This window comes from Opisthorchis viverrini (assembly GCF_000715545.1).
Source record: "Opisthorchis viverrini unplaced genomic scaffold opera_v5_24, whole genome shotgun sequence".
NCBI lineage: Eukaryota > Metazoa > Platyhelminthes > Trematoda > Opisthorchiida > Opisthorchiidae > Opisthorchis > Opisthorchis viverrini.
Window position 1 is genome coordinate 1,898,499 of NW_008751680.1, and position 14,917 is coordinate 1,913,415.

At 43.7% G+C, this 14,917-nt stretch overlaps 1 protein-coding gene across 1 annotated transcript in view; it reads left to right on the forward strand.

Annotated features, from left to right (window-relative positions):
- Positions 1 to 4,723: 4,723 nt before the first annotated feature.
- The window catches only part of T265_02103 (hypothetical protein), a gene marked incomplete at both ends in the record, with an annotated part of 90,757 nt that continues 80,563 nt past the window's right edge, over positions 4,724 to 14,917 (forward strand). Inside the window, 9 exons of the mRNA XM_009166262.1 lie at positions 4,724 to 5,087; positions 6,431 to 6,507; positions 6,541 to 6,633; positions 7,331 to 7,621; positions 9,245 to 9,650; positions 9,744 to 9,928; positions 12,933 to 13,225; positions 13,373 to 13,456; positions 14,541 to 14,632. Coding sequence (XP_009164526.1) covers positions 4,724 to 5,087; positions 6,431 to 6,507; positions 6,541 to 6,633; positions 7,331 to 7,621; positions 9,245 to 9,650; positions 9,744 to 9,928; positions 12,933 to 13,225; positions 13,373 to 13,456; positions 14,541 to 14,632 — 1,885 coding nt within the window. The remainder of the gene's footprint in view (positions 5,088 to 6,430; positions 6,508 to 6,540; positions 6,634 to 7,330; positions 7,622 to 9,244; positions 9,651 to 9,743; positions 9,929 to 12,932; positions 13,226 to 13,372; positions 13,457 to 14,540; positions 14,633 to 14,917) is intronic.

The window sequence follows — 14,917 nt, forward strand, 5'->3', positions numbered from 1 at the left end:
CTTTCGGTTACAACCAAACGAAATTTTTACTGAACAGTTAGGCCTTTTCCTGGCTGTGACATACTGTTAACATCGACAGTTTCCTCTGGACAGCTACTGAAAATTAGTTTCCTAACTTTTCCTAACTTTTCTTCTTACAGAGAGTCAGGAAAACAAACACTTTGAGCGCTGTCGAACAAAGTGCGCTGAAGCTAAAGAGTGAGACTGGAAGTGTAAGTAACCTAACTAGCTTGTGGCAGGCAGGGTCATGCAAAACCTGAATAGTTCCCAGAGGGCCTTTTATCAGTCGAGATTTCGTCCTGTAAGCGAAGTCACCCCTCCAAATATCGGGAAGCTCTGTACAACTGTTTCATCCTCTGTAATATGCATCACACTAATCTTCTTAGTCGTTTCCAGAGAGAAATCCTGATCAAAATTTCCAAATATCATACTGTCACCCTTCTCTGTGTGGCCTTAGTGCTCCTTATGGGTAACTGTCCAACTATAACAGGTCTGTATCAGCTATAAAGTTGGGCGAGAATGAAATTGTTTCACGGTAGAGTGTAGGGGCTTTGTGAAATCTGTTTTTCCCTAGTCTGTTTATAGTAGGTCCGATATCTTTTGAGAAAAACATCGTCTCACCAGGTAATAATAGCTTCATTTTGGTCATGTATGCCGTCTTCCCCGCGATGGAATATCCGAACAGTTATCCGACTCCAGAAAGACACTACATCTATATAGGTTATTTGGTTACCTCGCACTGTCCTTTTTGACAATAAGATGAATAAATGCAGGAAGTTGTGTATGGTGGACACTGACCTTCCAATCTTCAATCTTTACCCAGTGAATACTACGCAACTCACTGTCAAACAGCGAAATTTTAGTATTTTCCATTCTTAAATGGCTTCCCTTGGTTACTGCATTCACTCGTCGTGCTATAGATTATCTGAGAATCACACAAAAACAAACTTGTTATCCATCTCGTTATCTCAAGGACGTCTCAGCATACATTCGGTAGTTTTAAAGCACAATACAATCCACGTGGACTATCTTTTGGTGTAATGTCACTTCCGGTATCGACCCATCGGTTTGAGATGTTTTTGATGCTTGACATTCCCGATCTTCATTGTTAAAGTACTGACTACATTTTAGGTCTTGATTGCTACTGGCTTCAAAGTTGTTGGGTGTGAGGGCATTTTTCTGTTTTCTGGTGCGACCAGTAAGCGTGCCCCTTATTGGAGAAACGAATTGTTTGTTGAGGCGCAATAATCACTGGGTCGTGTCTGAATTGAGGGCGTCGGTGTAGTCACCAGTGCTCTCTGGTGACCCAGATTAAACGGTGAAGCTGAACACGGAAACTGTGTGGCCTTCGACAACGTGAATTTTAGAGTTGTGCGATTGGCAGTGGTCAGCAGTTACCACCACATTGAGGAGAACTCTGTCATCAGGTTCAAAGTGTGTGGACTCAGCCGCGTTGATAGGTGTGCACTACGTCCAACACAGCAAATTCCACCGTCATCATCCAGGTTCTGGAGCGGCCGACCCTCACAATATTTTTTAAAAGGCTGTAATTATATGACAGGGTTCTTTCTGTCAGGGCTAGCAGACAAAGCTCTGGTAGGACTATTGTTTCACTTGATACTCGGAAATGGTTGTTTCGCAGTCTTCTCGGATGCAATCACTCAATGAGGGCGTTGCACAGATGGTTTGCCTACTGAGAAACAGAACTCTATAATACTTCAGTTAAAATGTTAGGTTTTCAGCGAAAAAGCTGGCAGAAATCCTTGAGAACTCTCTCCATGGGAATGCATTTTAAGGCACTCCTATAATTTTGTCACACTCGTTTCCCATTTCGTCTTTTTACGTCAAGTATTCTGTTGTAAACTTTGAGTTCGGCTTCCGATGGTCCGCGCACTTCCTAAATAAAAACAGTAGTGGGGATCTTGTGAAAAACGAGCGTATCCCCATAATTATGTCAGGGGGATTTATGAGGGGCATAAAGATAACTGAACGGAGCCAACCAGAGGTGGTCATCTTAGACATTTGGTCTTTATTAAACAAGAGGTTTTGTAAAATGTGGTTCACTATTGTGCCTTCCCGAAAATCGGTTTCCTTTTGGCAGCGGACGCCTTTTTGATTCGCATAAGAGGTTTCTTCTTTGAGAGGCAAGTAATCTACAGAGATGTCAGGCATTGAGCACTTAGTATAGGCTCTTCGTTTCGACTATTTAATTCCTTCCTTTCGCTTCCAAAGGCCGCCTTACTTCAAGTACCCACGGACAATAATTGGGGTTTTGCATGCATCCAAGTCTAAGTCACTTCGGTTTTGTGGACCAAAGAGTTTATAAGCTTTAGGAGAATAGTTCACCGAGGGTTTTCGTGAGTCGCACAGGTGCTCTTTGGACACTCAACTACAAACGGTATCCGAAAATTTTTTTCGCTTGTTTTCGTTCAGCACTGTATTGCACTACTCAATAAACTACTACCAATCCTATCGAACCACTGCCACTTACTAAACCATACTATCCCCAGAAAAGTGCACCGACATTTGTGGCGCTTTCTTTCGAAGATTTTAGCCGCCATCTGACCGTAACTTATGTGAAGGTCAAATGTTGTCGGGTCTGTTCAGCCTCGAATCTCTCCAGGTGATACTTCTCAACGTTGCTTGAGGGGTCAAGGGATAAGACCATTGCGTATCACGGTGTTGACGATTCAGTTTTCTTTGCGCGGAGTCTCATTATGATTCGACTCTATGTGAGAAAGGCGATGAGGTGGCACGATGCGAAGGCGCATAGTAACAGCGGATGGAACGGTCGATGGAATTCCGTGTGGTATACCTCAAGGAGCTTATTTTTAAGATATAAATTGTTTTAGGTGCCGAGACGTCAGTCAGTAAACTGCAGATAACTCACAGTCAGTCAATGGCTCAAATCCCTGCATGAACGGTCGATAGCCCATGTACAGTTTTTTTTGGCGAAAATTGTACTAGGCAAACTGGAATGTAGGTAATGGAGCATAACGTATCCTAATATTGGCCAGACTTTATTATTTCAAAACGACTTCTAAATATGGTATGTTTGGGCATATATTAGAATGTTGGTTCACCAACTCAGATTGCATTCTGGAGAAAAACATGGGCAAACAAATTTTCGTCGATGCAGAAAATTTCAGGGAGCGATTTCTATTATCTTGTCCTTTCAAAAGTAAGCATCCGCTCGTGAGGATGCTCCAGTTTTCTTCGAAGTTTGCTTTTTATAGTGCAGCTGTTGTGTTGGATTTTTCTGATTGGATTTCCACTTAGGTCCTGATGAGCTACAAGAAGACTGACCATCGGGAGCTGGTCCCGTTACTTGCTTGCTTACTTTTCTTTGGCCGTCTCCTGTATGAGAATGAGCCTGCTTCTCGGACATCTTGAGTCGATGCTGCTCATTGCTATGCTGAAAAACGAACACACACTGGTAATTCACTACTTTCACGTAAATACTGATTCAGTGGTACAACAATGAGGGATGCAAAGCGAATAAACCAATAGACAAAATGATCAATACATGTACTCTATTTTTTAACCCTCTGCTCTACTCGATGGAGACGTTCGGTATTATGTTTGTCGTGTTTAACGCATGAATATCCTGTCCTATCCTCGCTTGTCTGTCTACTGGGGTTCGAAATGAATAGCTATCAGCCGGACCGTTCATTTCAAACCAAGTTGGTCCATTGTTGCGACCAAGGAGAAATAAAGTCGATGGGTGCGCTTATCTATTCTATATTCTATGATGGTCAGGTGCTTTCGAGCGAACCAGTATCGTGCCAAAAAGGCCGACCACGGACAACATGTTAACGAGTTGCATTGGCACAGGTCAGTGGGTATTGGTCGTAGGCAAGCACATACAACGGTTGATCGAAGAGGAAAACAAACTCTCACACAGCCAATCAAGAATCGGAACAAAACAGAAAACAACACAGGTAGGCATGCAGACATTTTCTCGTGTATAGGTGCATAGTTAGCTCAACCAGTCTTAAACATGGTCCTGCAGCTGTGACCTCGAAGTTCTTAGTGCTCCTTTGTGGAAAAAGCTCCAAACAGGTCGTTAATAAGGCTCTCTGGATACAGTCCTAATCATATACGGATTAATCCGTTTCGTGTTTATCGGCGTTCCTCAAAGCAGTATACCTCTCTTCGTCATACACCACTAAGCATGAGTGCTTAATATACCTTGACGCGGTGAATGGAACCAGGTGTGGCGTGCTGTATCCGCAGAGTGCTGGTATGCTTCGAGCTATTTTTGCGTTCGGTGAAGGCCCGGCAACAGAACAACTGAAACGCAGTTTTTTACGCGAAAAATGATGAAAATCGATAAAAAGAACCTAGCCTACCATAAGAAGTGTGACAGATATACCGACTTCTGGCCAGCTAAACTAGGCAGAAACCTATGAAAAGAACATCACTGGTCGTCTTTACTTTCTCTTTCTGGGCGAACACACAAATAGTTATGTGACCATTATCCTCAAAGACGAAGGGCACACAAGCATTTTCTAATGCCTAGTGGAATTTCCAGCTCCTCCGTTTGCGCTGAATCAGCATCTGAAACGCAACTCCGAGCCACTACAACTTATGACGGTGAGTGCACTCGCATGAAATGACGCATCTGTGTGCCATATGCACTAGTTGTATGACGAAGGACCTAGTTAAAAGACCCTTTAAAAAGGTCAACGCATGGTGAAATGCCAGAGTGCTGTTTTGGATAATGGAGTTGAACGCTGGTATACCGTACACGTTCCAACGGGCACAAACGAACAAATCTACATCGGACAGTCGAATAAATTGCAAAGACTGGTTCCTGCATCGGCGGGTCTTTAATATCGCTATCTTTGTTCTGGATTATCACCTTGCTTATTCGGGCGTCCGGATTTCAGTGGACATGGACAAACGAGTGTATATGATTGATGAACAATCCATATCATCGAAGTCCATACTAACTTTCATCAACAACTACATACACATTCGCAACGAAGCTGTTCTTATTACTGGAATGATGATGGTGGCCTTGTGGCAACGTGGCCAATATTCTTCACTAATATCATTGGCCACCAGCGCATACTATCAGGCCGGTGAGAGTCAATCACGCATTCCAACGAACCTACACTTGAAGCATGAGTTCACATGTTATCACGACGCATTGTAGACGATAGTCTACTTTGATCAGTTCTTTTGAGAACGCATGCACTTCAGTATACCTTCCACCAATGGTAGCAATGAGGCCGACAAAGGTCTCGGTGACAAAGTTATAAAAACCCGGCGTTAGCAGACCTCAGGGGAGTTTGTCGACGATTGTTAGTATCGATGAGCTTCCGAAGGATAAACCTCTAATCAACGAAGAACCTAGAGGTAGACCAGAGACGCAGTTCACCTCAAGGAACACGGTGCAGCTGCTGTGATAGTCGGTTATATTGCTTTCAGATTCAAAGTTTCAGGCATATGTGAGCTCAGTTGTATGTGGTTACGAGATTTGTAAGGTTGACATTCACATCACTCTCGTTTAGCTAGCTCTTTAATCCTGACACAACTATTGTGTTAGGGGGGAGCAACTGGACTTGGGTTTCGCTCGTGCTGGAGCTCATTAGTAACGCATATCCTTCGCCGTGCTGGGCTATGAATTCCGGATATCTGACATGCAAGGCGATTGTGTTACCGGTACTGCACCAGGGCACGGTGAACACGTCTAGATTATTGCGTCTGGACAGGCAAATGCTTGAGGGTGATGAATTTGAATCCTATAAGTGTCATAACCACCTACAGCTAATTGAAAATTGTTCACCGGGTTTCAAGTGCCCGTGGCGCTACCTGACTGTGAAACCCTGACAGGTGGATTAAGTGATCAACACAACGAGGACAGTTACTGGGTCATTGCTGGAGGCATCAGGCAAAGCATTCATATCACTCAAGCGTTAGTTCACCTCTTCAAGCGTCTTGTGCACTGATGACACGTTCACTTCGCATGCTGGGTGTCCGAAGTTCGAATCCCGGCGCTGCCGACTATATACGCTACTGATGATCTCTAATTCAATCAGAGCGAAAGTGCTTCCAGTGCTTACCCTCTGGTGAGGACCCACCCTGAAAAGTTGCACTAAAGAAGGAGGAGGACTGTTCAAACGAGGATGAGGTAAATGTGAACATGCGGGCTCTAAAAACGTCTAATCAACTGTTTATCTTTTTTTCTAGACACCCCCAAATCAGTTCTTCGTTGTTTTATGCGTCTTAGATAACTTGAAGGCTAATTTGATGAAATTGCAATGGAAAATTTGAAATTTCTCCTTCAAGTGTGTCAGACACAGGCATTGAAACGTCAACACACTGACGCATTGTCTACCTATCAAGAACTGACAAGTCTGATGCTTCTAGCTGATGATCAGGACCTAGGTAGGCTTACTTTCCTGTTTTGCTGAGACTACAGCTGTCTACCTGGACGATTTGTTCTCACCACAGTGGGGTATTCCTGCATTACTAGATCAGATTTCACATGAAATAGAGGTAAGATTTTCGCTCACATTTGTCATTCCCCAGTCTGCTGCACTGTTGGTGGGGATTGTTCAACTCCTCACCAAGCTCATCGCCAAATGTCCGCAGAGGCTTGCCAAATATCTCCTGCTTGTGAAGGTAAGTAACCTGTAGCAGCTGTACATCCTGTTAGAATGCATGTTGCCTCATATATTTCCGAAGCAAAACTGCCCGAGTGAAAGATGAATCTGCGACACTCCTTCGTGACCTTGTGCTCCTTAATCCTGAAGTCAATCCAACTTTGAAAGATCGCGAAGAATTTCTGGAACGGTTTTTACGCGAACTAGCAACGAAGCAAGCTGCGACGAGTAGATTTTTTCTAATAAGTTCAAACGTCATGTTTAGTTCGGAAGTCCGTCTACCTTATCCTGGGGGCCGTTTTGAAATCCTATCCTGAACTGTCGGCAAAATTTGGTCAGCGCATTACCGGAGTTCTGATGGCTGAACTAAAAAGTCAGCTTGTTGTCTCTTCGAAGAAGACTGAGTCCCTTGTGGTTGCTGCCAGTCTGGAAGCCGTCACTGATGTATTGATATCTAGCCATCATCAATCGGTCGATACGAAAAGTAGTTTTCCTCAATTGTCATACGTTTACGTTTCCCAGCTGTCAAGGAATGCTTTCAGTATGCCACGAAAATACTTTCTCTTCCAACGGAATACGCATCCCGCTACGATGTTTGGAAAAGTGCTTGCCTTTTTCTTCATAAATGCTCTGTATACTTATCCACGGAGTTGCTAGATGGACTTCAGGTACGTATGCGTTCCTCATTTCAACTGGAAGCCCTATATCTTTTTCAGACACTGATTACAAATATCAGGCAGTGTATGATTCACCGGAATCCCGAACTATCACGGAAAGCGACGAAGGCTTACCTTGCCGTGCTATTACGTACGGGACAGCTCCTACTTGAACAGATCTCCGTAGGTGCAGCGCTAACTACGACTTCCGTGGGGTCTCCGTGTCTGTCCGCAACACACACAAATCTGTTTGTTGCAATAATCCAAGATGTGCTTCAGTCCATTTCCAATCCGTCGTTGGCGCTCTCGAAAGTTGTTATTTCTATTACCGCTTTCACCTACGTATGCGAGGTGAGTTACACATTCACGAGATCCAAAACCCATGTGATATGCCTGTGCGGTCATCCCCCCTCGCTACAAAATGATCGTTCTGATACTAGCATAGAATATTTTAGTTAGTCGTAGATAGTTGCGGGGAATTTTTCCACACCAGTCTATTCTGAATAGCTTTGTTTCTATCCAGGCCCAATCATTCTGTTTTCTTCGGAACCAACTGGACACAATGTTAGTTAGTTAGTTAGATAAACAGGATTAGTTGCTCAACTGTCTTATTCATGTACTTGCTTGAGCTACCAAAGGCTACCGCTGTTCGATTGGTGATATTTAACCGGTAACATTTCACAGCGCAGGTCGTTCTGAAAGATCTGATGTCGGAATTCGAACAGAATTCAACCAAGTGTTGCAAGTAGAAATTCTCTGTTGGAGGGATGGCGTGTGTACAGTAGAAAGGATGTTGCCTTTCTCACCCGTTGTAAGAATGATGGCTCGACCAAAAATTCTCTTCTACTTATTTAGTGTTACGTTCAGAACTCTATGATATGTTTTTGCACGATGAATAAGCATCGGCAGACAGTGCTCGTATATTCATGCACAATGATTAATCGATATATCCAAACGTAGTGTAATCAAGCCGTTGGTAGGTACATGTTCGCCCAGGAAACAGATAAACTAAGCACGTTTACCACGGCTACCGGTTGTGTATGAAGTGAGCTGTGAATAGACCTCAAAACCTTAGTTTAAGGACCAAAAACCACATACGAATCGTTATTCCTAAGCGGGTAATGGGTAGTTTTAATCGCCCGACTCATGTAACTTGTACTTTCGGGCGAGCGTTCAACTGTAGGGACACAGTCTACCGAGCTTGTAGGCGGACCCCAGACTCCACCTCAGTTTGTGGCAAAGACCTCTGCCATCAACGACGTAATGATCATACTACCGGTAGGTTACATTCATGAGCTGAATCGTCCACTTTCAGTTGATATAAACACATTCCGTGTCCTGTGCCTTTGATAAGTATGTTTTTGGGGGTAAGTAGACTCAGCAACCATACCACCGTTTAGCTGGATGTCAGGTCTTCGTGCCGCTGGGGCGAAAAGTACGCGGGTTGTCTAGCTTCGGTAGGGTACTCTCAGGTTATTCAAACACCGACGTTTAATAACTCATTCATTCGCGCGATAACTGTGATTCAAATGAGTCTCTCGTTTTCGGTGTTCTCTAACCTAATTTGCAGCACAAAGGCTGCTTCAAGATGTAGCTGCACCGATTTTCAACATGTATTTCATAAACAGTAATTCACCTAAGATACTTTTGGCTGATGTGATGGGAATTGTACGAGGCTGGATTTTCTAAAACAGTCACGGCAATTTACCATGCATTTTGAAAGATAATTCCCGATTGTCACTTGTAAAAAACTGTTCGAAAAGGCAACACGGTAGGATTTCCTCAAGTCCTGTGAACAATGCACTACCCCCAACAAGTAATGAAATGAGCCATCGCAAAACAAGAGAGCCACTCCAGTGTGAAAAATGCTGCGACTTTGCACATCAGTTTCACTTACCTCTTGTGGAAACTTTGTAATCATTCGAAAAGCGTTTTATTTTATTTTTATTCGCTTAATCTGGCGTTCACTAACAGGTATGTGTTCGAATTACTTCGGCCAACGAATTTCTCAACATCATCGACAAGCTTCTTGATCGCATTGAGCTGGTAGACCTGAACAAGGACAGTTCATCTGAAGTAGAACCTTTTGATCTGTCTCGTTTGGTAACAGCTTTCAGTTCACTCAGTACTGTCACCTGGTCTAAGATTTCCACCATGCAAAGCAGCTTGGATCAGATGAGGGCAACCAAACTCTACAACCGCCTGAACCAACTGCTGCTTCGTCTTTGTGTTCGCATTGTTGAGTTGTTCCCACTCTCTTCAGTCAGCATGAGCACAACTTTCAGTGCTGCTATCCGTTTGGCGATTGAGAAAACAACCACGGGAGCTTCTTGCGACGCCCTAAATACGATGCAGCCTCTGAATTTTGGTGAACAATTGGGTAAGTTTTGGGTCCGATTTGCCCGGTTTGTTCTCAGGCTGCTGAATTCTCTTTTGTCTTGTTCTTTCCCACCGTCTCTTCCATTTATTTCAGTTTATCGGGCCGTGCTGCTTTCTTGTCGTCATCCGCCGATTGTATTTACGCCCGTTGACGATGCTTCCGTACTGGCAGAGTCTCCCCGCTCTAAGCCATTGCAAATGTCTGACGCTCCAGTTAGCTACCAAGATTATGTCCCTTTATGGAAGGCACTTCTGGGCAGTGGTTTGGATGGAAAAAAGGTTAGTATTTTGTCTTTAGTTGGTCGGTAGGGAGGTTGCAATTCAACGTGATTGTAAGGCTGCTGCCCATTGTCTCCACTGAAATCAGTCGGTGAGAGAGACATGTTTCGTCAGAGACGTAAAGGTTTCATCATAATCCCAATGTATTAATCGTAACAAATAACTAATTATATTGAGGCTGTGCGACGGCTACACTGCACCAAGACGTTCAGGCCCTAAGAGGAGCGATTTGGAAGTCGATCTGGTGACTAGAGCAGAATATTGTTCTCGCGCTTTCACTCCCAGTGGAAGCCAAACTCCCAGTGGAGACAAACGACGGATTCACGTAGGTGAGCATGGCTATCACTCGGCACAGCGGACAACATAAATTGTCACTTTTTACTGCAAGCTGAAGATGGTGTTCAGTGAATCACTCTTCGGATTTTATCGCTATCCTGAGGACACACATGTATGTGCAGAAGAATCCGTCGCGCCACCAGAAAGCAAGGTTTGGTGGTTGACCAGATGGTCCTTGGTCTTTTTTCCGAATTGGTTTGCCTCCAACTTCGAATCCGTTCATCGTCCTTAATGATAGTCATGAGGGCGAACAAGGTGATGAGATATCCGTGACAGGCTGAATGCATTGCCCGGTCTTAGAAGACTCAATCCGGATCGTTAAGGCAGACTAGCATTTCACTGTCATGATGAACGGAAACCAAGCAAGTGGGGCTATTGCACTGCTCCCATGCTGTTTTTCAGAAAGAAACAAGAAGCGGTCGCATACGCAACACATAACACTCTGTATATCTGGTAACCGATAATGGTACATCCTCGATCCGTCCGCCTACCCGACTGTTATGTCCCAAATGCATGTTTGTTCCTATTAGGCCAGACTACTGCCTGAGCCTTAACTTTTGGAAATTTTTGGCGAGTTATTGCGATACTCGTTTCTTGCTGATATCACGCTGTTATCGGCCTCATGACCTCGGCGTCATATTTTCGACAACAGGTTAGAAGTCCGCCCGAACCTGAAAGATTGAAATCCGTTCCGCTCAATAAACCGCAACATATTCTTCAGTACTACGTTAGGGTGTTTTATCAACACCCCACATCTCCTGAACAGGTTTTGCATCACAACGCGCGTGTGCTACACAGTAGGTAGACTATAAACATGTAGTATCCTGTATTATGTCAACTTATAATATTTACTTTTCAAAAGGCAGCTTAGATGTCCCTTGAAATCGGAATGGCTTCAATAGTACCTCACCCAGTTTGTTGAACTGACCAACATGTGGTCCTAGTATCAATCCGATTGAGGATCCGTGGGGTACACTAGCACAGCTGTCTACTCCAAAACCGAATAGGTATCTGCATTAACACAGTGGAATTGTCAATCAGAAACTCGCTAGATGTATCGCAAGCCCATTTATACCTATAAGGTTGAATGGTTGGAATTCATCGTGGTATCGTGGGATATAGTTTACCACGCTCATTTATCCCTTTTTGGCTAGTTCTTGTCACTTTTACGAGGTGTGATACTGTAAATTCTTAGTATGGTTTTTGATTTCTTGCATTACGTGACCAGACATCTTCCTACTATTGGTGGAATTATATTGAAAAATATGGGCGGTCTTGTAAGTTTATCAGTGTTTATAAGGCACAGCAGTCCGACAGAATTGCGCTGGGGCCTTAAGTATGACTGCCATATCATCATTTTTCGGTTGCTTGATTGCGCGCCGATTCTACTTCCTTTTATCTGGTTAGCCCTTAGCCTCAGGTTCAGCTTCATCTAAACCGTGTGCAAGTGCCCATTGCTTCAATCACTTTTTGCAGGCAACTTCGTCTCGGATGACAGCTACTTACTATTACTTGACTAAATGAGGTAATCGGTATGTGAGACCCCAGAATTCCACTATAAGTTATTTACAGTAGTGACACGTTTTCACCCCTCCGGTACTTTCTGCAGATTTGTTATGAATTTCATCCGTTCCGTCGGTGTACCTTGGATCAACACCGCTATTCGATGGTTGTGCCTGCAACCAGTGGAGTCTGATGAATCTACTCAGAGGTGTATGTTCCACATACTTTTAGCCAAGAGTAAAATGGCCGTAACTCTATATTGCAAGTGTACACGATGTATGCTCAAAACCGAGACGCCGTACATATGCTTCATCACTGTTCGGACCATCAACAACACCCCTCTTGTGAATCTCTGGAGTGATCTGAACTCGCAACTGTCCAAAACCACGGTTTATGATTCGCAGAATGAGCGATGACAGTAACCTATTCAGAAAAGTTTTTGAGTTCACACCTTACCTATGTTGTTCATCACTTGGGCGTAAATCTGATAGGTGACCAACTAATTTTTTGAAAGGACCTGCCACGCTTAGGGGACTACTGAAATGGAAGCTTCAACGCAGGTGTTTGGTTGAGGATTTCGGAGTTTTGCGGGATAGGTATTTTTATTCATAGCCACACACTCTCGTTTCGCAGAATGAGCGATGACAGTAACCTATTCAGAAAAGTTTTTGAGTTCACACCTTACCTATGTTGTTCATCACTTGGGCGTAAATCTGATAGGTGACCAACTAATTTTTTGAAAGGACCTGCCACGCTTAGGGGACTACTGAAATGGAAGCTTCAACGCAGGTGTTTGGTTGAGGATTTCGGAGTTTTGCGGGATAGGTATTTTTATTCATAGCCACATCACTCTCGTTTGAACGGTCGTGTTGAGGGAATCACTTTCCAGAGACATGAATATCGGTACTCCAGAGATTCACGTAAATCTCGGTTTATTCGGTTTTAAGGACTCCGCTGTTATCTTCCTGAGCAGAGCACAAGCTAGCCCCGCTGTCCTTTTCCATATGTCTCATCTACTCACTCTTTGAATCTATTTTCATATACCACCTAAAAGGATCTATGATCGAAGCGGCGTATGATCGATTGATTCATATAACTTCAACATCACCGATAATGTTTAATGCTTTGTTACGGAAACCCGACCTCATACATCTTTCACATTTAGACCGAAGGCTCGAATGAGAGTGGCGCGTCGACAGTCTGCCGTCATTTCCTGAAGATAACTATGCAGTTGTTCCAGCGTATGGATCTACATTACACTGTTCATGGTGATGAGGATGTCTGGACAAATACTGATGACATAGTGAAATCGGAGTGTCTGGGAGAAGCTACAGGTGATTTTTACGGGCAGCTGGACACATTGGAATTGGATGCCTTTGAGTTCGATAAGTCTCAGCTGGTCTCATTTCGGACACCAAAAGATGTATTGATCTTCGTAAACTTGGTTGATCTTTACGAGTAAGTGAGGACCCTTTTTCCGCTGGGGTTACTGTTCCATGTTTTCCTTCTCTGTTTCGAGACAGCTACTCAACAACCTTCGGCAGTCCACATATCGATCTGTTTGGAACCACCATCATGACGCCTTGTTTCTGTTTTGGTTCACAGGGCATTATTTAGCCAGGAGACCGGGGAAGTTTTCAAGCACTGCCTTCCAGAGTTGATACAAACGATCTTGGATCTGATCCGAAGGTGAGCAATACATGCTTAGTTTCATGCTCCATTTGTCTGGAAACTTGTCTACCAAGTTTAACCTTGATGACTTTAGTACACTGCAAACTGTTTACCCCTGCAACAAAGGCGAGTACAGCGTTCTACTACAAGCACATAACTTCTTGGGCTCGGATATGTGGTTGGTGGAACGATCCAAAGGTGGTCATTACACGACCTGGTCATGACACCTAAAATCTTGAACCAGAAAGCCTGGGCATCTTGGGTGGTCGATCATCATTCTTGAGTAATACACTTGGCTAGGTTTGTGGTTTGGTGAATTCCGTGTTCTCCGTGAGGACCAATAGCTACCCAACTACTCCGATAGTCAGACGATTGTCTGAATATACCAACGGTTAATGCGAACCAAATTTCGCAAAAAGTTGAAATTCTCTAGTCGTGCCAACAGGCTGGCGGATACTTTCTCCTGATAATAAAATCATAAAAGCGACTAATAAGTCTTATTCTATCCCCCATACACGCACGCGATAAGCTCCAATGAGGACAAGAGTATTTAATTTGCTGAGCTTTTTGGGGATCCTTTTAGGTCATGTTCACTTTGAGACCCTGCGAATTATTCGGTTCAGGGACTGCATGGCATAGCAGTATACACTCGTCTTTTCTTTGTGTTACAGTGTCGCAGGTGTGCAGTAGTCTGGTCAAACGAGAATACCTATATTAATCCGGGTAGTAATGGTCGATTAAAGCGTACACATGACATGTGATATGCTCAAAGGACTTTTCTTAAAAAGTAAACATGGTCCGGCTTGATGAGGTTGCGGTATTCCTACTTTGACTAGGCCTTACAAATCCCTATACGAGCATACTATCAAACTCCATTTACATGCAATCTTTGAGTGGCCTATGCATATGTTTTAGCATACGTTTTAGTACAAATCGTCGCCAATATTGATATGGCTGTTCCTAATCACGGCTTCATTTTTCAGTGTTTGGCTGGTCCTAGATATTTGACCTTTCTAGTACTCTTGAGTTTATGACTTCTTATTACACGTCTCAATGGTGGTAAACAATCGCTGACAACCTGTCCGGTTGTTCTTAACTGCAGGTACCCTTTGCTTACTGGGTTTTACAAGTTGTTAAACCTACTTGTCACGTCTGGAGTGCGATCCGGTTTCCTTCTCCGTACTGGCGATGAAGGTAAGCTGACAGTTTTATTGGGAACTTTCGCTATTTGAACCAAATACATGCTGACGAGTTTTATGCTGGCGAGTTACATACTGCCTACTAACTAAAAGTATTTAAATCAACACCTTCCGCTTTTACTCCCCGTCCACTGTACTGCAGTTTTGTCTTTCCCAACCACCTTTTTCTCACTTCAACTAATTCCCATTCACAAGAAATATCTGAGGCGACGATCTCATCTCTTCGTAATTGTGGATCATGCGGTGCATGCACTGACAATGGCATCGTTTTCCAGAAATT